General features: G+C 41.5%; 1 protein-coding gene across 1 annotated transcript; it reads right to left on the bottom strand.

The window, feature by feature from the left end:
* Positions 1-1,403: 1,403 nt before the first annotated feature.
* midn (midnolin) lies at positions 1,404-24,455 on the bottom strand. Its single transcript, XM_079593538.1, has 8 exons — positions 23,920-24,455; positions 21,398-21,629; positions 19,209-19,296; positions 19,053-19,115; positions 12,276-12,740; positions 12,012-12,132; positions 11,555-11,866; positions 1,404-4,546 (listed from the first exon to the last, which is right to left on the bottom strand). Exons 1-8 carry the CDS (start codon positions 23,993-23,995, stop codon positions 4,284-4,286), a joined length of 1,620 nt encoding a protein of 539 aa, XP_079449664.1. The 5' UTR covers positions 23,996-24,455; the 3' UTR covers positions 1,404-4,283.
* Between the last annotated feature and the right edge of the window lie 62 nt (positions 24,456-24,517).

The raw sequence follows: 24,517 nt of genomic DNA, 5'->3' as shown, positions 1-24,517 counted from the left end.
TTACTGAGGAAAAACCATGAGGAACTTGGGGAATTGGTGGTTTTGCTTGTGTGTTTTTGCCAACAAAAACTACACAAGCTGCTTCTGGCACACCACATATGTAAACAGCCATAATTCATTCACCATTAATATGGGGGGAAAGATAAAGAATATGTATTATTTTAGCAGATGTTGTTGTTGACATTTCAAGCAGTGTATTCTGCAGTGTGGCATTTGCTATATTTCATCTAAAAGTACTTCAATATTAAAAATATATTCAATTTACTTGTAGCAATAACAGAGCAAAAAACACGTAGAGTAAAGAAAAAACCCTGATGCTTTATAATTGTGTTTGGTATTGCAGATTGAAGAGACCCAGAGGGAAGTCACCCACATACTATTTCGGAGATGACCCCACTCACTAGCAGTGATTTTAAATAGAGTAGTTGGAATTAGCGTGCGTGGTGTGTGCCAGTAATCTTCCTCATTTGAAAACCAATTTGAACTCCTATGTTCTTGTCTTTGTGCTTACATTTTTCTGCAAATGGCTTCCTCTTATGTTATGAGATATTTTATTTCTCAATTCTTCAGAGAGAGTGGGAGCTTTGAGCTGAAGGCTTTGCCTTAAAACAGCATGTGTGTGTGCACCGTTCGCCTACTGTACCAGCCAGTCCTGCGCTCACCCTCAATCTGTCATCTCGTCTCAGCTCTCGAGAGGAGGACGGACTGGCTGACAGATGGGGGGAGCGTTGGGAGTTTCAGTCGCCGTCACTTCGCTCGATCCTGCTCTGATCTGGCACCCCTGCGGTTGAGCGAACAGCAGACACATATAAATCTGTAGGCTTTTAAGCTAGCTTTCATCACGAAACTGCACAGCCACTCTGACACTCCATGCAGTACGTAGTAGATATACTCCACCCTTGTTATAAACTATAAGGAATTGGTTATAGAGAAAGAAACGAATTAGCAGTAAGGTGACAACACAAGCTAGGCTACTAACATAATTGCTCTGTTCCCAAAGCTACCATTAGCAATTTAGGAAACAGCATTTTGAAGCATCATAAGTGTGCTCTTCACATAAAGTTTGTTTTAAAAGTTTAGTATTTTAGCTATTCTGCCTCATAAGATATCTTGTTTTTGCCAAATTAGCATTCAGACAACATGACGAGCTAAGTGAAAACATGAATCCAAAATGGTCGACGATGCCCAATAGGCTACTGTTGATTCTATCTATCTATCTATCTATCTATCTATCTATCTATCTATCTATCTATCTATCTATCTATCTATCCATCTATCTATCGTTCACATAGTGTAGCTTTATATGCTTTATATATAGCTCATAGCTTTTCATAGTAATATAGCTTGAAAATTCCACATGGGATTAAGTCACACAGACAAAAAACACAAAATACACCAAAAAATTCATTTTTTTCTTTCAATTTATTACCTAAAAAAAGAAAATGTCCTATCACAAGTCACACTGAAATGTATTGCTTAAGAAAAAAATATATTTAGATATTTTCCTTTTTTTTTTTTTTTACTCGATTATTTCCATTATATTCCACAAAAACAAAACAGGGCACAGCAACGCCCTTTTTTCCCGCCTTCTTCCCACTTTAAAAAAAGCACAAAGAAATACATAATTCACAGTTACCATTTTGGTTTCATAAATTAATACAGTCACACATGTGCTACACCGGTCTATAGCTAGAACATTGTAAATTGTTTTTTTTTTCTTGACTCTTGTAATCAGTTTTCATTGGCTACAAGAAAGAACAGGCAACTTAAATGATGTGATCAGAACTCCAACAAACTATTGAAAATGCCCCCCGTTCCCTCCCTCCACCCTCATTCAATTACCCTATCCTAAAAATCAGATCATCTCCTATGCTTTTTTTCAGTTTTCACTTCTTTTTTTTTTTTTTACCGCTTTACATATAGGTGAGGCACACACAGAGTATATTTCATACATATATAAAAATTAAATAATGGTTTTCTTGGGGGAAAGGGAGAAATTGTCCTTTTAAGTCATTTATCTGAGAAGAAGGGAAGTGCATGTTGTCAATGTGTCCTTAAAGGACTTCTCAGTTGAGAGTTAGGGCACTTTGTCACTATAGCACTGCAGTTGAAACTTCCTTTTTTCAATTAAATTTGTTGCTTCTTTGTAGGACAGCAGGGTTCAAGGGACGCAATCAAACAAACAACGGAACACACTGATGGAACCTGTTTAACCTCCAGGTTGTGACTTGTAACAATCATAAAAGACAATATTCTACCAGAGCTCCTATAAATTGATAAAAACTGCATAAATGCGAATAATTTGTTCAGAATTTTTTTTTGTACACACCGATAGGGCAAAACTTTAAGGCACCGAAGCCTTGACATAATAGAGCCTCCACCTCCTAAACACAAAAATTGCCCTAGAAAAAGTGATGCTTTAACAAAAACACAGGACAAAAACAAAAAGAAACATCCCTATGTTGTCCACCACTCTGCAAGTGTTTAGATAATGAACGTTAAGGCCACTTGAACAGAAAAAAAGGGGAAAAGACAATGTTCCCTTTCAGGTAGGTAATCTCATTGCAAACTCAGTGAGTGCAACATCGATGTGGTTTAGGACATTTTCACGTTTATTTCCAAGTAGTCATTAGGGGCGAATGTTGGTTGGTTAGTCCCCATCTGGACAGGTCAATGGGACGTGCTGGGGTTTGCTCTGAGAATCCCTTGGATGTTGAGAGTAGAAAATATTCCATTGTTCCTTAGTTAGTCCAGAAATGATCCATGTACAGTAGAATTCCAGTCCTGTTTTGGTTTGCAACTGATATGTAACATCACGTTTCCAAATCGAAAATCCCAAATAGCTGAAGCCCCCCCCCCACCCCATTTTTCACAAATTCATGCTTGTATATCTTTTCAGCACCAGTTTCTCAGTATTGTTATTATTTTCTACAAAAAAGGATCAGGATAATTCACACTTTTGCATGCAAAGAGAAGTCCCATATAGCAGCAGAACCGTCTGTCTGTGGAACGCCTGATTGAATATGTCAGTACGTCTATATATGAGGCACTATCAGAGTGTAAAGGGGGGAGATACGCTCCAATCTGGATGTTTACGTGGGAATCTGCAAAGAAGTCTGGCCAAACGCACAAATAAGGGTAATCTTGTTGAAATTGTGTCACAACTGTCAGTGTTTGCTGGAATAAAACCATTGAACGGCGGGTCGTTTTAGTTGAATGCATAAATGAGAGATTCCCCTCTGCCATTATAATGCACATTTGTAAACTATTCCTCTGGCACCCCACCACTCTCTCTATTATACACATTTAGACAGTTATGTATTTAAATGATTATAAAACATCAGATTCATTTCACAGCGTGACTTGAGCCTTGCTGAGCAACTGCTGTTTTACATTTGGTTGGTTTGTTTGATTTCGCGGAGGTAAAAAGAAAAGTCGTTCTTTATATATACTAAAAACAACCAACTTCACAAGCCTCGCATCTTCAAATCACGTCAGCATATTTTTGTATCGTTTCATATTCTAGTTTCCTACTTGAACCTCTACTGAGCTGTTGTTGAGAAAGACTTTTTTGTATTTTTTTTGTACATTTATATACTAAACATGCACTGTGCCATTTCTTGCTTATGTTATGATATCATTCGTCTATTTCGAATCACAGGTGTGTGTGCAAATGAACCCTCCTCGTCTACAAGATAAAAAACCTGAATGCTTTGTGGGTAATGCTACATATTGTTTCAAAAATCATCATGATTCAAGAAAAACAGGACTTTAAAACAAAGAAGATAACCCCCTTCAAATGATTCTTGAACTGTGAATGCCCATTCATAACGAAAAAAGGAGGAAGTAGGATCAGTATCTGATTTTTGTCAGTTCATCATGCCCTTTTTTTTGGCATGTATGGATCTTCCCCCTAGATAAAAAAGGAAAAACATAAAAAAGGAAAGAAAAACAAATCCCAACACCGATGACGTCTGCTATGCTCATTTGAGTTTACTTCTTGGACGTTCAGAGTCCAAATTCTGTCTATTCATCAGTCCAATCCATATCCAAACATCGTCATTTGGAAATTTAGTCTGTTCCAAGATTGTAGTCTATCAAGGACGTAAGGTAAGCGAAAGTCTATGAATCTTCCTTTGTGTAAAGTCTTTGTGGTCATAGGATAGACGAGGAGTAAAGCCTACCATATTCTGAATGTGCGTCTGTGTGTACAGTCTTCGGAAATTCTCCTCTCTAAAGTGTAAACCCCAATCTTCCTTGAAAATGGTGCAACCATTGCGGCTTCAGGCCATGATGAACTCGGATTTCATATCAGCTTTGACGTCGGGCTTCCACACAGAGTCCTCAAAGTCCAGGTCCAGGGAGCCTTCGCTAGACATACTGCTGTTACTGTTGCTGCGCCCGGCCTTGCGGTTGGGGAGCCAGTGGTACGGGGCACGAGAGTCTCGCCGGGCCTTCCTACGCAGACGCTTCTGCTGCATGAGCAGCTGCAGTCGCTCCACCTTGCAGCGTGTGGCACGGTTCTCCGTCTGACGCAATCGGTCTCCTAAAGAACCAGGGAGAAAGAGTTAGAGTTAGAGTCTAAAAAAAAAAGAAAAGAAAAAGTAAAGCCTTAAATTGTTGCTTCAGACTACTTAGCAACTTTAGCTAGTTTATACTAACTTAATCAGTGCCAAGAATGTGCAGAACTACATAGTTCCAAATTCAAATCCTAAATTACATGCAATCTTAAAATTGCAACACCCATGACGAGACACTAAAAAAAGAAGAAGCGAAAGACGTGAAACAATGGCTCAAGACGTCCATTTGAATGTGTATGGCTGTGATGGGTAAGAAAGGTGTTAAAAAAAAGGCAATTTGTGCATGTCAACAAATATATATTTTTTTATTTAAATATGTACATAATAATAATACTGAATAAATGACTAGGAGGTTGTTGAATGACTAGTTGACCACTGTGACTCATCCCTAGTTGGCGCACCAAAGCATTCAGGCAGAGCTGGTTGACCAAGAAATACTTAGATTAACAAACCCGACAAGCATCCAAAACACAACATAAGGTAGTGACTATCTACGCTAGTGTTTTCTGCAGGGGGAAGTGCTGGTGCAGTACACATATTTGGTCTAGGACAGAATGACTCAGTGCTTTGGATCCCGACTGGTGATCCTGCTGAATGTTATCAAAGGCCGGGTGCTGGATAAATAAACTAAAGTCTGAGTGGTGACGTTGATGTTCTTAAAAAGGCATGCTGCGATTACCTCCGGCCAATCGCTCTCTCTTTTTTAGTCAGTACAGAAATAAGGTACACTCTGCTGCCGTCTCATTTTAGAAGAGCATCCCAGTATGTGGCAGCAAGTCCTCTCTTCCCTTATCAGAAGGGGTTCTGGCAGGCGTGTCCTTGAGATACGCAAAAGGGAGAAGTGCATTCTCGTAAAGGAACCTACATGCCTGTGAGGAGACCAACGCCCACATGTGCATGCAACATTCCTAAGCAATATAATTTCCAAAACAGGAAGGAAATACCTTGCAATTTCTAAGCTCACAAACAATGCTATGGTTTTAGTGGGGGTTTTCCACTCCACAGCTCAACCCTAAACCTTTCATTTATAAATATATTCAAGAGAATGGAAGAGAAAAAGAAACCACAATCTATTAGCCAGCTCCATTAGGAACTATCCCAGAATTAAATAATGAAATAGCCGGCTAGAATGTCAATAATCCCGAGCATAGACTTTCATCGCATGTGCTCCGCCACACATACGCACAGCACCAGCAGCAGTAGCTTTTAACATGGATCGATTGCAAATTAAAAAGACCTATTGATTAAACCTTAGCTCTAGCGCAGCAATCCATCTCCAGGCGAGGACACTACTATTGGCTTTCAATAGAAAATGCAAGCGAATGGAAATTGTAAGCGAAGTGAGCCGGGCCCTTTTTCCCCCCTTTCTTTTCCTGGCCTGAGCTCATTGAACGAGTAATCACCCACCCAACCCCCCAATACCAAGACCCCCACCCCCATATGCACACATGGTTCACCCTCCCCAATACCTAAGGAGAGAAAGACAGACAAGGAGGTAGAGTGAGAAAGATATGCTCTGGAATTCCACCCAAAAATAGAAAAAGAGTTCAGATGCATATTCTCATTCGCTAATCAATTTCATCCAGCACTCCATATCAAAATGAAATCAGGATTTCGTGTGGCTTTAATTTTCCCCCTTTACATAATACCTTTCCGGGATGGGCGGGTTTGAGCCATCTAGGAAGGATTTGCGATACAAATGTAAGTGGTAGTTTTAAATCATTTGGATATTTGTAGAGAAAGAACAGGCTGTACAAACAACAACAGGGATCCACCAAACAGTTCCTTCCTAACCTGGTTAGACAAATCAGATTTGGGGCTTTCTCTGGCATTTTAGCATGATTAGAGAGGTTCTGGTCTTATAGGACTTTACAGGTTATGAAGTCTTTGACTTCTTTTAGTCTTTGTTCAACTGCACAAACTCAACAGAAAAAGCGTTCAGAAAGGGTTTCTATGCTTACACTACTGTTTTTCTCCTTCATCTGCCCTTTCAAAGAGTCTTGCTGCAACTCTAGGCCTCAAAAGTAGGCCAGTCACCTCACCTTGCAGCCTGTCAGCTCTTCTCTGCATACCAACTGGGGCTGGTTAAAAAAAAAAAAAAAAACCTTGCTGCATAAGGCTGCGGTGCCCCAAGGGACCTAACTACAAAAAAATCTGTGAGGGAAAAAAAAAAAGCAGAGGAGCTCATTAACGGCACTGGGCACGGCATGCCACTGTCAAGGTATTGTTTGAAGCTTACAATGGTCTCAAAGACATTAAGGGAGACCCTTGGCTACTAAGCCAAGTTCCTTTTTGTTCTTTGTGAGAATTTGTGGCCTCTGCCAATGTCCTTTCTCACACAGTCGCCCATTCAAACAGATCCACAGACACTGTAAAAAAATCACCACTAGTTTGGCATGGCTTGGGGACTGTGCTGCAAGGAAAAACAAACTTAACTTGAATGTTTCGAACAACCCCCGCATCATTATAAGGACGAGCGTGGCTGCCCGGGGGGAGACTCAATGCACCCGTTTAGGGGGGTTATTATTAGGCTGTGGCATAGCTCACCAGCCTGAAGCCATCCCAACAGATCCGCCTAAGCTGTCGTGAGTGCAAAAAGAGTGAACGGCTGCGGTAGGGGGGCTGGGATACACTGGGAACAAAGACAGAAGAAGCAGTGCAAAAGCTCTCCCTTCTCTGTCCCTTCATGCTTCCTAGACCCCTCCCTATGCTAAGGTTTGGACTCATACACATATGGGGGGTGGGTGGACAAGAACAGAGAGTAATTTTGCTGCCAGCAACGATTGCAAGTGAACATCATGGACAGAAAAAGCCCCTCCCCCCTGCATTCACCCTCTCTGCCCTTCCCTTCTTCCCCTCATCCTCCTTCGCCAAAGATGCATTGTCTCAGAGCGAGCCGTGTGTGCTGCAGTGTCCTCACTGCGCACTCGGCATTCTCAGGCCTGCGGCTCAAATTAGGGGGGTTGGGGCAAAAAAAAGGACAAGCTCTGCCCGAGCCTCAGGGGAAAGAAGCAGGGGGAGGAAAGGACAAAACAACCCTGGCCCCGCCTCCTGCCACACAGCTGTTTGGGCCCGCGCATGAGATATACACCTGGCCTTCTTTCTAACCCCCTCCCCCATCACCCACATCCACCCACGTTCCTCCTCCTCAATACAGCCTTGTGACGGAGGCCTCAGAGGAACATAAATAAAGACAGAAATAGGCAAATGAGAACATGGAGGGTGGAAGAGATTACACAAAAAATCCCTCTGGAATCTAAAAAGTAGCAGCGTGCAAAACACTGGGATGTTATGCTCTCGCCTCGTGCTTTTTGAAGGGAACGAGCTGATGTATGAGAATGTATTGATCGCTGCATGGAGGGAGAAAGATTCAGGCCGAGTGCTGATAACCACGTGAGAGAGGAGAATAGAAAGGAGGTGGATTAAGAATGAGGAGAGAGAGAGCAATGGAGGGAGGATTTTTACCCAATCGATGAGGCTGTTGGCCTGTCTGCAGGTATTAGGTCAGTTAAGCAGGGTTTTGGGTAAACATTAAGCCCAACCCAATGTGTCGGCCCACAGTACAGCGATCTGGCAGTCTCTCTGAGCTTCCCTTTTGCCATTGATCCATTAAAGATCAGCTTAATTAACACTTGTCTTCGACTTGTTTGTTTGTTTGTCTTGATAAGTCTTCTGATCTTTTCGAGTCTGGGTGCAGCAATCACTCTACATCAAGGGGGAGATGTCTTGGCAGAGGAGGAGGGAGTTAAACAAAAGTATGTCACAGTGTGTCAGACATCAAACTTTGGCCTCTAATGGTTATTTTTTGTCCAGATCTACTGGTTTCCCCAAACATACTTTGAAAATACAATACACTCATACAATGAGTTGATTATACTTCCTCATAGATTATCATGTTTGTAATTTAGGTATTCAAATTTATTTTCATATACTTTTGAGGCATAAAGGTAAAAATTCTGTCAAAAAACCTGATTTCTGATTCCTGAACTGAAAAAAAAAAATCTCATGAAAAGAATGAAATTCGTAATAATAATAAGTGATTATATGTTAAATAATGTTGTTACTTAAAAATAATATTGTTGTGAAAAATTACTTCACTGCTTATTAATATTTAAATAACTTTTGACCACAAAATCAAAGTCATGTAGAGTGACTATTTAAAATAATAAAATTGGAAATGGTCGTTAAATTAAAAACTTAGAAAAAGTTTTTACAACAACAGGAAACCAAATTAGATACAAAAGAGTACATTTCTAGAAAATGGCATGCGTTTTAAACTATTTTAAAAGATATTCTTTATTCTGGACACTCTTAAAGGTCTTAAGGCATTTATAGCATTTGCACTGTCCAACCAAAACTCCTCAGGATCTTCAAACAAAATGACCAGGTTTGACCCCAAGAAAAAATACTATTTTATAGTTTGCAATGTTAAGATGTACTCTGAGATCAGTAGGTACTTCTGTTCTATAGGCCAGCTGTAGCTAACTCCCAGAGAGCTGGGATGGGCGCCAGTGTTGCCTCTGGGTTGGGAGGAGCTCGGAGTGGGTGCACAGCATAGGACAGGCATTGTGTTCAGCCATCTGCACCCCTAGCAAGAACTAAACCAGGGGAGCGGCCAAAGCCTGACATCTCCATTGCTTCTCTGATGCGATGGCTTCAATGACCCGGCAGGGAGCCGTGGTCTCAAATGACCACAATTTGCATACTAGGAGCAATAAAAGATATCGGATATGGCTAGCCCTGGCCCCCGCCTGATGAGCAGCTAAGGATAGTCAGCCTGGGGGGTTTCTTACATGCTTGTTGGCAGTGAGCAAGGAGGGGGAATGAATTATTTAACCCCCGGTTGAGCTGGGCAGGTCTGAGCACCACAGTGACATGGTGAGAGCCCTGGGGCACTTGATCAAGCAATCCGCATAGAGGCAAACTGTCTCTTTTGGGTTAGGAAAAGAACTTGGCCATGTTTAAGCACCAGGGAGCCCAGGACAAAGAGGACTGAAATCTTGACATTTCACATCGCCGCAGTATGTACACAGCAGCCAGGAGCGTTTACTTTCGGTCGGATTAAATGAGCGAGGGGAGGAATTCAAGCACCCTTCCTTGTTCTTTCTCTCTCACCCAGCTAAAATACAGCTCCACCCTGACGCTCTTGCACAGCCCAAACTAAACTAACCTGAGCTGACAGATAGTACAGAACATTGAGGGGCGAAAGCATTCCTGCACTAACCGCCCCCTCCCAGTTTGAAACTTGTTTCATCCCCCTTCCCTCCCTCCATTCAGCGCAGTGGCCAGGCAACACCAAATCTAAAGGACAGCCCTAAGTTTTAAACCTACAGGCATTCATTCTTTCACTCATTCTACAAAAGGCTAGGCCTGTACACTACTGCACTATTTGAGCACACTAGGTCAAACAAAGGGGTTGCCTGCAGTGGGCAAAGTGGTCTGAGAGACCCCGGCGAGCACAGGAATTTGAGTCAAGCATAGCCAACCCTCTTTGCAGCCCCAGCTCTCCATCCCCCATATTCTCTCCAACCTTACTGCAAACACTGACTACAGTCTGTCAAAGCCAAATACATAGAAGAATCCAACAGCAGTGTGCATAGATGGATATCTAAACAAGTATGGTGGGGATATTGGGTTTGTTTGGTCTGCAATCACATCAAGTAGACAGTATAGTGAGAAATTATGATACCCTGGCTAAAAGTATGTGACATTTCAAAGGGTCATGAAAGACACAGGTGTCTGTCCAAAGTAGACAAGTTGGTCACCAGGTGGTAAGAGATAAAGGTCTTAAAGAGCTCAAAACAACCGTCTAGCGATCTCACAACTAAATCTCGCCCTACACCATGGGTTCACAAACATGTTGACAAGCAAAGCAGTTTTGTCTAGAAAATAGGCACATCACCCTTCCATTTTTTTTCTCTCTTGCCCAAGAGGAAGTGCCAATTAATCAGTGGGCAGTCACTGGCCGGATATAAACAACAATTTTATGAATGGACCCTTGGTATTTTCCCTCCACCTCCTTTTGCTGACTTTCAAACACAATAAGCATTCTCTTGGAGTTCATATTGTGCAAATCTCTATTTGAAGGCTGATATGAAAACAAGCGTCCATTGAGTAGCCCTGGCTCTGACTGCTGGGACAGTTTTTGCAGATGAGTAAGAAGGGAACCAGTAGGATGGCCTATTTCATTTCAATGTGGGATCAGTATAAAAGTGAGAAACAGGCCAATGACTGAGTATTATGCAAGCAGAAGAGGGGTTAACACACGGGAAAAGTATGCATCATCTCAAAAAAATGCGTAGGATTCCTAACCCCTTTGTGAAAATCGAGTGACCGAAGTTAATCCACCCAAGTAGTTGATGATATGTATTCATATTGTGCAGTGTTAGCTTGGTATGCTTTTAATCTAGTCTAGATTGATAACAGGCCCGTGCTTTGAACAGTGCAAGGATGATATTTCTTCATTATCTCTGTACTCTCCAACAGTGGTGTTTTATGACAGAGCAGTTCAATTTCCTTCTCAGCGCTAAAGTGAGCTGCCCCAGATAATCAGTTTTTACCAGACAGAGCGGGGTACCTGCCACACGTCTGTGAGCGCTATCTCGCTTCGTTATCTCTCTCGCTCTGGCTCTCTGCCTTCTTCCTCTTGGTAACAGAGTAGTCCACCCCCATTCTTTGCCTCTCAGAGGAAAGAGGACACCGTCAGCACAGAGACAAAGCCAGACATGCTGTGGCTGCTGGAGCATGACTACCAGGGCCTGAAAGAACAAGCCTAGTTCCTTCTCCCCCTCACTAACACCTTCACTTTTCTTATTCTTACACCCTTGTCTTGGACCTTCTGAAGCTATGTTAACACTGCCTTGGATTTGAATCCTGAACCTCTTGGCATCAATCTAAATACTTTTAGCTACAGAAAACACTCCAGGACATGCATCACTACATGGCCAAATTCTGGCAAATGCAATAAAACTTACCGGGAGGCTTGCACATGCGGATCTGGCTCTGGCACTGCACCAGTGGGTGGAGGGTGGGCTGAGTCTCAGAGGGCACTCTGGTAGGCAGGCCGGTTAGTACGGGAGTGTGGGGAGGTGAGGGCGGTGGTGATGGTGATGGTGCTGGCGAACTTGGGCTGTTGCACTGGGTCTGGTAGCGGAGCTGCGTGAGTGATGGTGGCATGCCCTGGTAATGCCTGGTTGCACTCAAAAGGTCATTCAAGATTTGGAGGATGGTGCCTATGTCCCGCCTGGGACGTCCAGTGCTGTCCTGACAGTTGGGATGCAAAGTGCCTTAGGGAAGAACCAATATAGCTATAGATTAGATATATAGATTACATATATAATATATATAGAAATATAGATTAGATATACATTATAGATATAGGTTAATTAGATTACATAAATCTTCTATAAAAATTCTAATAAGAAGTTGTACCTGAAAATGTCCCGGAAAAGACTCCAGGAGCATGGTTCACAAAACTTTCAATGATAGCGCCTGGTTTGCGGGACCGCGAGGGAGTGTTACAGTTGCCAGACGTCTTTGCTGGGCAGTTGGCCTGTGGAATACATGGGCCAGTGGTCAACCTTTAGTATGGTTTTTACATCTTAGTGCATCTTATCTAATTGGTAAATAAACTCTATTGCCATTATTATACAAAATTACTGTATACTGGATAATGTAGGACAAACAGTGGCTCACCTCTGGACAGGAAGCTGCAGGACTGGGGCTGCTTGGAGAGGTGGGACAGGCCGAAGATGGCTGCGGGGAGTGAAGAAAACTTCTAGGGAGTTGAGAGGGGTTCGGTGGAGGGCTACAGTGCCCTGAGGCTGAGGTGGGGTATATGGGAGGAACAGATGGGATAGAGGGGGAAGGTGGGAAGGCCGCAGGGCTAGATGGGAGCTTTGTGTTTGGATGGTGAGGATGTGGGTGCGGGTGATGTGGGTGGGGGTTGTGTGAAACCCTCGCCATCCCAGAAGCAGAGCCCGAAGCTCCATGAGACTGTCCTGTTGTGCCTTCTGGACTTCCGCGTGATATGAGATGCCGATGCTGTAACTGTGGGCCGCCCGAGTGCTGCGCTGCCAACTGCAGTTGGACAAACATCATATGATCGCCTACTCGCAGAGCCAGGGTTAAAGGAGACCGGCCAGACAGGAAATCGCTGACCTGTGAACAGGAAATGAAGAGGGGGGTGGCTTTGGTTATTCCATTTGTACTACTATAAACTGGAAAAGAATTTGGCAATATGACTGAATGCCTTTTTATGAATAAGCAGAAGTATACAAAAGGCACACACATACACACAACACTCTACCATTCAGCACACCCACGAAACACTAACTTCTGTCTGGCCCCAGGCCTGAAAAATCAGCCATAGAAACAGGATGCAGACCCACTCGCCACACAGTCACATAATAGCTAATTGTTTGAAAGGCTGGACCGGAAAGGCTTGTTCATTTTAGGAGTACTCAGAATGGTAGTTGAGCCAAGGGTCTCTCCGACCCCTTGAAAACAAGGCGAGAAATACACAGTGCTTGTCTTGACTCGAAACAACCTTCTCCTTGTTCGATCTCAACCCTCAGACTCTCTGTGTTGCGTCTGCAACATTCTGATGATGTTCTAACTTCACCAATGTGTGATAGTAAATATGTAAAGTTGCAGAATGACTAACACACAAAGAAAGAATCAAAGGTACCAGAAAAAAGACAATGAAAGCCATGAAGATACCCCCAGCAGATCTATACATCGTCCGATCGTGCTTGTGCTGGCTGACCTGCTGTTAACCTTTTAAATCACTGGGTTCTACCTTCCATGTTTTTTCTCTAGCTCTTTTGCTTATCTATTTTTCCATCAAACAGCCACTCTCACAGTTGACCTTTACCACTGACGTGGAGAGTCAGACACAGAGACCCTTATTCAATCTTTAAGAAGGATAAAGTAGTTTTTAAAAAATCCTCCTTGATATCCATGCATGACTATGAATCAAATTAAAAGAAAATACACTGAATATCCTGTCAAGTTTGATTGCAACCCATTTAAATGTCAATTGTGAAATTGGTGGCTCACCCCAGAGTGAGGGTGGATCCCACCCCTGACTGACAGCTGTCTTGAGAGTTGATTTGCATCTAATGCACAAATCAGACTTCAACAAAATGTTCCTATAATTACTCTACTTCCATTGCCATATAGCGGAGTGACTTTGTAGCGGAAGACAAAGGCTTTTATATCTGCAGCAAGGAGGGCGCTGAACATCCAATCACTAATAATTAAAATTATTCGGGCCTGCAAATCATCAAGTAAAGCGTGCCAGACCCCACATTAGCCTTGCAGATCAGTCATCATAAAGCCCAAGCATCTCACTGACTCACTCAAAGCCCAGACTCATCCCACATAATGAGAGAGCGTGTGAACCCCCATAAACCCGTAAAAGTGCCTCTGAAAGGTGATGGCATGGTCTGCATACATTCCCCACAACAGCCGTCAGTTTGAGTCACACAGACCTTTGCCGATACATCGGCCAGCCCACACGCTTCTGGTGCAATAAACGAATGACCACAAGGACACAGCGGGTTTACAGATCTTCAGTCTTCACTAACACGGCATCTGAGAAATGTGTGCGCAAGTATAGATAATGTTTTTGTGGTGTTCTAAGTGTTCTGGTCATGACTAGAAAAACTAAGAAATATTAACAGACCATTATGGAGAGTCTTGGTGGTTGTGGAAGAACGCCTATATTTAGTTATCAAAAGACTTTCAGAAATTCCAGACTTTGGCTAGATCTCTAACACTGCTATATAGAATCTGTCAAGTGTATGGAGCCTGAAGTGTCAACATGTAGTCTATAATGCCTAAAATGGATAAGGTACTCTAAAGAGACCGCAAGTGTACGTTTGCACAGGTCTCTTTGTTCTAAAGGCCACCGACTATCTCTCTTGTCAAGGCACTCAGATCAAGTTCTATAACCGAGCGCACTTGACACTGGCTTGGAAATGCCGGAGGCCTACCTGGATCCACCCTTTCTTCACTCACTACATGAAAAATAAAAATAAACAATCTACAGATCACAAACTCCAAACAGGCCCACAAGGAATCGGTGACCACATTTTTTTTTAAAATTATTCGCAGAACTGGAATGCCAAACATTTAACATTAATTATTCCATGTCTTTTACATATTAGCTTAACATTTAGGCTAATATGCTTTTAGCTATCAATAATAATGCTGTACAATGCAGAAAAAAGATAACTATTATTTTTATGTATTTTTTCAGGTAAAGTATCCGTAAAACAATTTTCTTTTTTAATTATTTGAAACTAAATTGAAAATAATATCAAGATATTATTCTGAGATTGTCTATTTGTATCTCTAGGACCTGTTTTCAAAGGACTTTTGTTTTACTGCACAGGCAGATTTTTCGCTTTTAGTAAGACAAGTTCACTGAAAGTGAAGAAAATCTGCCAGAGCATGACTTGTATAGAAACAAATCTTAAAATCTCATGCAGGGTTTTTTCTCATGCAAATTGATCTTGTTTAAAGGATTTTTAGACATTTTACTGGAAAACGAGTTTAAAACACTTTTTTTTTTGCATATCTTCATTCATTTCGCAAATTAAACACTAAATGCAGTGCAGAAAATGCAGGAAAAGTCTGCATATTCTGTTTGTCTATGGCAACAAGTTACCATGTTGAAGAATTCTATACTTGGATAAGCCAACATTGGTTCACCTGAAACTGACTAGCGCTACTATTCCTTTATCTTTGCACTTCGTCCATTTTGATTTGTTGGGGAGGCATTTTGCTCTGCAGTGGGCTGCGGTTGCTATGCAGTGAAGAGCGAGTGAAGGAGAGAGAAAGAAAACATGATAAGGGGAGACAGGGGAGGAGGGCTGGGGGAGAAACCTTGTAGCGAGAGAGAGGGTGGAGGGGTGTAAGGATGCCAGTAGATGCTGATGAAATATTCAGTGAGAGTACGCCTCTGGCTCCTTCCGTTTTTTTTTTCTCCCTCCCAACTCTATAGCTGACAGTTTTATTTATTGGGGTCCCTGCAGTTCAAGGAACTCATTTTCAGGCGGTTTCTTCTGTAGCACAGGAGATATGGGGCAGGAGCTGGGAACAGCACCAGGCTGACGTTCACCCACAGTCTGAATACACCCATCTATGAAGGGTCAAATCAGAAAACAGGTTCTTTTGATACCGACCATGACTAAAAGACTACTGGTCACCTATCAAAGGCCTCAGCAAACACTGAAAGTTCAAAACCAGCTTATTAACCCTCATCATCGACTGGCTGGTTTTGAACGCACCGGGGGGGTTGTACAGCCTAGTCCTTAGGAGCACGAATGGTGTGGATGCAATAACAAGCTCCTTTAAAATAATCAATCACTTGCATCTTTCTTCAAACCCTGAAGAGACGGCTACTTTTAAAGATTTCACTCGAGGGGTTTGACCTACTCAAGGTCTACATAAGATTGAACGCTGAGGATTCAGTGGGTAAAGGCTAAATTCGATCATCTAGAACTTGCATGGAGTCTCTTTCCATCATGTCTGTAGACCAAAACTAAATCATTTTAAGGCACAGACAGAAACGATTCCCTTAAGGGGATAGTTTATCCAAAAACGAAGATGCTGTCATCATTTATTCAAAAGATTTTTTCCGTTGAGCACAAAAGAAGATATTCTGAAGAATGAAAAAAGTAGGTGCAATTGAAAAGACTTTTCAATTTAAAAAACACTGAGATGTATAAAAATATATATATTTTGCTTCTGCCTTGTCCCCTCTTCCTCATTCTCTGAGCTCCGGGTGACCATCAAAGATATGCGCCGTGAAAGCGCAACACCTTTTTCCTCAGATGACTGAACAGATTAGTCTGGGTAGGCGAGAGACTGAGTCAAAACAGACGTGTCGCACTTGCAGCCAACAGGATTCAAAATATCTACAATCATGGGAATCAGCATTAATTAAGGACTAAAAAAACATTTAGAGAAAGGTCACAGAATAAAGAAACACTAAGAATGACAAATATAAGGAACAGTGCTAAAAAAGTAACAGCTCAGTACAGAAGAGTTTAACACTAATTTAAAAAAAAAGCTTGTGGCTTGGTTATCGGCTACAGAGAAGTTATCCATGGTCCCCCTCCCTCCCTCCTTCCTTCCTTTTCAGTTCAGTCACGAAACTGAGCACTTCAATCACAAAGGCGGATGGGAAACAAGAACAGTCACGAATCCAAGTGATTGCCCATGTCAACTTAGTCCCCCTTGGATCGGGAGTGCTCTCTGTGCAAACACACATAGGCATGGCCCTGATCACAGATCAGATGAATGCAAACGAATATCTCCTCCCATGTGCCAGCTGTTCACACAACATGCCAAAACCCACCTTTTCCAATTCAAATATTTGCTAAATCAAAAAAATGCATTGTGGATATGGCACGAAAGCCATCGCCGTCCTGTGTAGCCACTCAGTGTGACGTGCGATCCCACCTCTTCTATTTTTGTCTTCGATCTATACCTAGGATTCTGACTCATCACTGTCCTCCCTGGTAATCACATACACTCCAGTCCAGACCCTCCTCAAGGGTGACGTCACTTCATCCATTTCTCATATTCAGTTCCTCTCATCCCTTGCTCCCTCTGGGAATGGGGTTGGGTGGGTGGAAATGACAAGGGGGTGACAGAGAGGTGACTCGCTCTATATTGTTGAATCCCATTATTTGCATCTGTCCATTTCCAGACACAATGACAGGCACCGGACCCATTCGAAAGCGAGTAGGTGGGTGTCTGAAGGGTGGAGAGTTATGACAGAAAAACATCTCTAGTCTGTGGCACTGAGACCGCTTGCTTGAGGAAACAAACCAATATGTTATCCCCCAAGGACAAAGCGAGCAATCTACCTGCCTATAGAGGTGGATTAGCACAGAAACCTCTAATTAATGTACGCCGTCGCCGGAAGAATCAGACACCAGTCATTATTTCGTCTTGATGGGCACAGTTTCCAGCAACAAAGCGCTGCTCGGATGTAAAAATGGCGTCTAAATGTTCAAGAGGATCAATCAAGTGGACTGCATAAACTGGGCTATATTTTCCCTTGGAACTAAGAAACTCCTTGATGTCATTCCGTTCTTCCTCTTTAATGGCGGAGAGGGTAAAACCGGAGACTATGGAGAGACACGCGAAACCACAGCAGCTTTAAATTATAGGCCAGAAAAGGCTGTTAGGCCAGAGTTACAAGGGGAAAAAATGCCATTCCAATAATTGCAAGCCTTCCCTTTCCATAAAACAGTCTGGTTACGAGGAAGTCTGAGATAGATCTTTCCCTGGAAGCTAACACTGTAGCTCTTGGAGTTCTGCTATGTATATGTGGTCGTCCACTGTAACAACGAAGCCTGACCTTAACAAGGACGGTAGGTATCATGGAGAGCAGATCACTTTTTACAGTCGTTGTGGCTGCACAATTGTGTTGACTAATTTCAGTTCTGAAAGACTGATGTGTCTCACATTTAACAATGTTACTGACTCAGTTCACGTCTGTAACCATGAAGCTACAAAAAGGACACAAAAGATGACTAAAAATTACGATTTCTAAAACGGGGTCGTTTCATAAGCAACCAAATGACACTGTTAGCTGCCTACAAATAGCTAATTAGATCAGAAAAAGCACAACTAACGTTTGCACGGCACTGCAAAAGGTTTTTTTAATGAGAAAGGACAAATGTGAGCCACTTTTAACAGGCTAAAAAGCTATTCTACAGAAAGCGGAGGCACTGCAGCTGCCGGGAAAAGGCATGTTGAGCATTAAGAGTGGTGTACTCCCCTGTATACCCTTTCCCCTTGTACACACAACCTCACTTCTCTGTCGTCATTACAGATTGGCGCTTTACTCTCCTACACAAATGCAAACACTGATGTCACTCACACACAAACACAATAACCCAGGATTTCCCAAAATATCAGCAAGAACATGCAGTGGAGGTGGACTATTTTCATTCACATACAAGTGCATTTCAAAATATCTGTCAATATCCAACATTAGATTGGATAACCAATCAAAACATTATGTAAAATTAGGTAAGAATACACATTAGAAAGTGTCATAATCATAAAATAGTATTTGGAGTTTCTTTCATTTGAAAGGTGGCGTTTCAATGAAGTGGCTTATAGGTGGGGTTTGCCTCGGCTCATAGATGTTGCCTAGAAACTGGAAGGTGTTTCTTAAAATATGCGTAGTAAGTGTGTGGAGGTCTTTGAGTTAAAAGCTTAGAAGGGCATCATCTGTATCCCATTACCCTGTGTGTCAGTGCAACATCTTGCCCAGTAGAGAGTTCAAAAACACACAAATGATCCTTTAAAAAAAAGAGCCAAGTGCGAGTGTTCAGTGCTGCCCTGGCAATTAGGTTAAGTGTACGCACAACTGTCCATTTTAATGGGCCACTGTGTAATTCAAACATCTACTGGGATGACCTTATTAGAGTGAAACCTTACCTGGGTTTCCGTCAAGCTCTCCAGCGCCTGCATTACGGACTGCTCAGGTCTTGATGCTTGAGACTTCAGGAAGAGAGAGAAATTAGGGTAAATATAAGTGTGACAAAAAGGGTCAACGAAGTACAACAAATATAATGTAGGTCATGCTATTTTTACCATTAGGCCTGCTTCAACTGTCGGAACCAGCGTTAACTTGCTCCCATCCGTTATTCCCAAATCTTGAAGTTTTCCTGAACTCAGGCGTCTAGAAAGATCAAGGATATGTTAGTCTTCAAAACTCAAGATGCGACAAATTCCAACATGTTAATTCCAAAACAGATCTGTTTACGACTTTCTTCTGCGAAACACAAAATAAGATATTTTGAAGAATGTTCTATAACTGTTTTTGTCCAATGAAAGTCAATGGGGTCCAAAATGTTACGAAAACCTTTTTAAAATATATATATATAAAAAAAAAAAAAAAGAGTCACATAGCTTTGGAATGACATGAGGGTGAATTTTGAGTGAACTATCCCTTTTAACCGTACACTATAACAGCATGAAAATAACAGTTTGGTCGAGACATGATGTACATTTATCTAGATATAGATATTTATACAAATATAGAAAACAAAGTAAGCTTATACGCGTGTAGCCTCTACCAGTAGACAAAAAAAATTGTCTGATACCAGTGATACAAATCAGCATGTTTAGTCCAGAAACTCCCCCGCATGAATCCAAATGTTTCAAATAAACTGTCTAAATGTATTTTTAACCCACTAATCCTTAACAAAAAAAATCTGTCCTAGTGGCATAATGTAGGCTACACACATGTGCTCAGGCTAAATGTCACCACCTCCTGCCGAACAAAGGGACTGAGCACTTGGCCTGGAGGCAGCTAAACCAAACAGAAGAGATTAAGCGACGCTCTTCGTTTTAAAAGGATGATGTAATTTGGTGGTGATTACTTGTGAGGGCTTTTCAATCAACCCAATTCAAAGCACAAACAATGCAACTGTTTGGGTCATTTGCAAGTGACAAAAGAGCTTCTCTCTCACCTCCTAGCTCCACCACCCAAGTGCAATTGTTAGGCAATGTGCTAACTGCCCTGAAACTAACATTGCCTCTTATTTCCTTAACGTTCGCTTAGAATATTCTAACACAGCAGCGCAAGTCCCACTAGGAATGCTTTATTCCTCCGACATCAAGTTTATAATGACAATTACTAATGCCATGCATATTCTAACCAAGCAAACGAACCAGTTTAATCAAGAGATTAGGAAAATCTATGTAAATGCATGTCCTACTGTCAGTGGGAAACACCTTTAGGCCCTTTATAGGCTGTAAAGCTTATATTGCTCGCATAATGTTTTGAAATAGAAGTACAGTTTCAGATATCACAGGTTTCTAGCACACCTTGCACATGGCCTAACTGACTTCCACAGCACACTGTCAACAGCTTAGATCACTTTCATTTCTCTATTCAAGAGGCTGTGGACTGCCACAGCAAAAAAAAAAAAAAAAAAACTAAATTTGGTGCTGTGCATGCAACAAAGTGAAACAGGGCTCCAAGAGCGTCTATGGCAAGCCATTTCCTTTACTAATTAGTCACTAGTAGCCTACTTATTCTTGTACTAGTAAGAGACAACCTTTGTCATACGAAGTAGCTACTTATTCCGGTAGTGACTACCATTTATTCAGTAAGTCAACTGCTCTTTCCTTGCATACAAGTGATTATTGTTTTGCTTGTAGTCAATATCCCAAGATTAGAAACTACACTGGAATAAATAATAGTAACTATTTGAATGGTTAAAAACGACTAAACAGTTAGTACTACCTAATGAGTTGAAAAACTGTAATCATACCAGCCAGCAAGTACTAGTCAGAAGTGAATGTGTGTGTGTGTGTGTGTGTGTTATATATATATATATATATATATGAACCACATATCTCCTTAGAATTGCAATTGATTACAAGTAACAACAGTAGTTACCTGTCATTATTGAAATAGAGTCAAGTAGCTAAAGAATACACTATATTATTCAACGAATAGCCTAAGTACTAGTGACTAACTGAATAGATAACAGTGCTAATTCAATGCACTAATGAATGAATTGCTAATGAAGTGGAAAGCTTATTACCAGTAACTGTTACTAGTGATAAAAAAACAAGTACTGGTAACACAAAAAAATATAAAACCTACTAGTCAGTTTAACTGAATAAATGTTAAAACGGCTTGCCATCGGAGGTGGCTGAAAATCTCCATTAGGAAGCCCAGCAAAAACCAACCTTCTGACGTGCTCTTAACCATTGTTAAAAACAAGCAACCGTGCAACCTAACAGTATCACATCAGGCTACTACTCACGTTTCTTTGTGTAGCAGAGCGAGTCTTTCTTTGGGGACTTTCAGTCTTTGAGAGAGTCTTCTCTTTAGCCCTTCCACGGTCTCTTCTGCGGGAAGGGAGAGCTCGAAGCGTGTGCCGGTGGTGGAGTGGATGTACAAATTCATGGGGGGCTCGCCGGAGACGCTCTCGCAGGACGGCGCAGTTCCGCGACTGCTGCAGCTCCGGGCGCTCGGATGCTGGTCCATTCGATAGCCTACGATAGAGGAGACAGGGTCGGTGGAAGCGGGCGGATGGATAGGGCTGGATCTCTCAGTGGAAAGCTATCTGTAAAAGCTCTTGGAAAATATTCCCAAATGATTATTCCCGTTTGGTGATCGATCCTGCTGCGAGCCTCCAAATTAATCGCTTCTTTTACAGCAGTATTTAATTCTAATTTTCCGATAGTGCATAAACATGGATATTCTGTAAAATGTAGTCCTTTGTCGTTGACAGCGTACTGCAAAACCAGCGCAACGGTTTTTTTTTAAACCCCAGCCCTCATCGCGAAGAGAAACTCCAGTGAAACACGCATAATATAATGCCCGTTGTTTCGCCGTATCTCGCTTCCACTGTGCAGCTATGGTTACACCCACAAAAGCGCTGTCCAATCAGAGGAGGCTCCTGTAAAGACGTCACACGCTCGTAGCCAACGAGAGGACAGACTCCTCACCCACGTGGAGCACAAACCCCGCCTCCTTTCTCTCCCCCCACATCGCTGTCCTCATTGAGGACAAATCCAATCTGAGTGGGCGATGAGCTCCAGTCCTGGAGTTCCAACCTACTCGTACCAATTCCACACCATTCATGAGGCAAACTGTCAAAGTAACAAAAGTCACCGAATATCACCTTGAATGTTTAAATGGCTACACTAAACGGCATGTTTCCAAAACAACGCATTATAAACGTGTGCATTATAAACAAAAAAGTGTCTAGGTTGCATATTTGCGTAAATTACACTTTAGGGGTCGAATTTTCTGTCAGTAATTATTTTTTTAGGTTCGTCTTGCGTAACCCATTTTGTTTCAGCGATTTTGGTGTTTTATTTGTAATATGTAAAATTTCGTTTGTTCAATCGCGCAACTACATGGTTACTTCGATACAAACTCGCTGTCCCCCTTTTTCTTTATTTACACATTGATTTATGGGTAATTCTTCAATGATGATAGCAGTTTTGGGAACCATTAGGCCTATGTTAAAAAATAAATAAAATTGTATTCAGAAATAAAAGTTAACATGTCTGTGTGTGGGACAAGTTCAATATAGAGAAATTTAACATACAAAAATACTCTTTAAAATGAGTCAATTAAAGTATAAAGCTATAATGGTATTGAAGAATCATCCATATGCAAATATATAATTATACACGCATGTTCTAAGAGCCTGTAATCTGTCTACGTGTGCAGCTTACGTTTGAAAGCTTGTATTATGATTATGATTATCTCTATTCAAATAGTCCTCCATAAAAGACAGTATGCTCTTAAGGAAACGTCGCGTCCCAGACCAGTCATCCCGTATAAGCATCGCTTGGGGCGATACACAAATTGACACTTACGTCAATCACTCACCATCATGCTCTCGTGCCAAATGTGCTGTAAGCTGCAGTCTGCAAACGTCTACAGATGGTTGGGCCAGCTATGATATAACACCTTATCTGAAGAAACTACTGATAAAAAAGGACTTGTTTCGGGTTATATGGCAGATCTATGAAAAAAAAAAAAAAAAACTCTGGCATAAGGCCCAAGTGGTTGTTCCTTATGCCAGACTTTACAACTTATTCACGTGGTGCATGAGCAGAGCCATCACTGAGTTGTGTGAACCAGTGTGAGAAACAAATATCTATCCATCCATCTACAATTTACGGTGTAGTTTTAGCGCCTACCAGTGACCACAATAGGTATAAGCCCATTTCCAAACAAGCGAGGCAGGTCCAAAACAGCTTTTTTTTTTGTCGTATAAGCAATAAATTAACATCAAGTGGAAGCTTAGAAGCTCAATATTTATTTACTGCTAAAAGGAAGTTCACGCAAAATTTATTTCTATGTCATTTACCAACATGTTGATCCAAACCCATTTGACTCACTTTCTTCCGTAGAGAACAAAAGGAAACTTAGGCAGAATGACAACCTCAGTATTTTATGAAAAAAGTTGCTACATATAAAAATTATTAGTCATATTTTAATAATCAAATGTTGTGTGCCACAGAAGAAAGTAAGTGACACAAAACAACACGAGGGTGAATAAAGTATGACAGTATTTTAATTTTAAATGTCCTTAATTAAAATCTCTTTAACTTCCCAAATTCAAATAATCTAAGGCGGCCAGAGCTGGTAGAAATTAATTATAGATTTTTACTCAAAACAAATGTAAAAAGTCAAATTAAACACGTAACTTGCTTTAAACCGAAACCTAACTTACTGCAAAACTAAAAAAAAAGAATAGACAGCAAACCAGCAGTTGCATAAAAAGTTCAATATCCTTGTTAAAAATATGACTCTGACACTTACCAATAATTGTGGCGAAAAGCTCAAAGTTTCGCGACAAAGTCTCAGAATCCTCCACAAGGTTGCCTAGTTGTGGCATGTATAGAGAAAATATTTGTATAGTTTAGGTTTGTCCACAAAGAACGTCCGCTGAGATGTGTCTGGGTTAAATGAATCGGCTTTCCCAGTGCAGACACCGGTTTAAATCCCAAGTCTATTCCAGTGTTCCTGCCATCCGAAACTACACCGTGTGACAGCATTCGAGCGTCGGAGTTGAAGTACAACACCTCTTTACAAAGCAGCTCATAGAAAGGGTGGAGTCTTCGCTTCTTGCGATGTCAGCATGTGATTTAAGGTGGAGGCCTCAAATCTCATGCTTTATTTCATTTTTATGGACGTTTCATAACATTTGTATGAATATATGACAGTAGTTTCACTCAGATGTAATCTAAGAGTGAAAACGAGGTTCAATTGGATGGTAAAACACAGATATAGCCAAGTTATAAGATCCGAGCCACCTTAAAAGATGTTAACGTGGAGAAGCCATTGATTTAGGAGGGGCGTGACTATGTCCTGACGTCATAAAGAAGTAACTGGGCAACCAGTCAAGGAAAACACATTG

Source organism: Phoxinus phoxinus (genome assembly GCF_949152265.1).
Source record: "Phoxinus phoxinus genome assembly, chromosome: 20".
In the NCBI taxonomy this organism is placed as follows: Eukaryota; Metazoa; Chordata; class Actinopteri; order Cypriniformes; family Leuciscidae; genus Phoxinus; species Phoxinus phoxinus.
The sequence above is the reverse complement of the archived record's forward strand: the minus strand, read 5'-3'. Positions and strand labels throughout refer to the sequence as shown.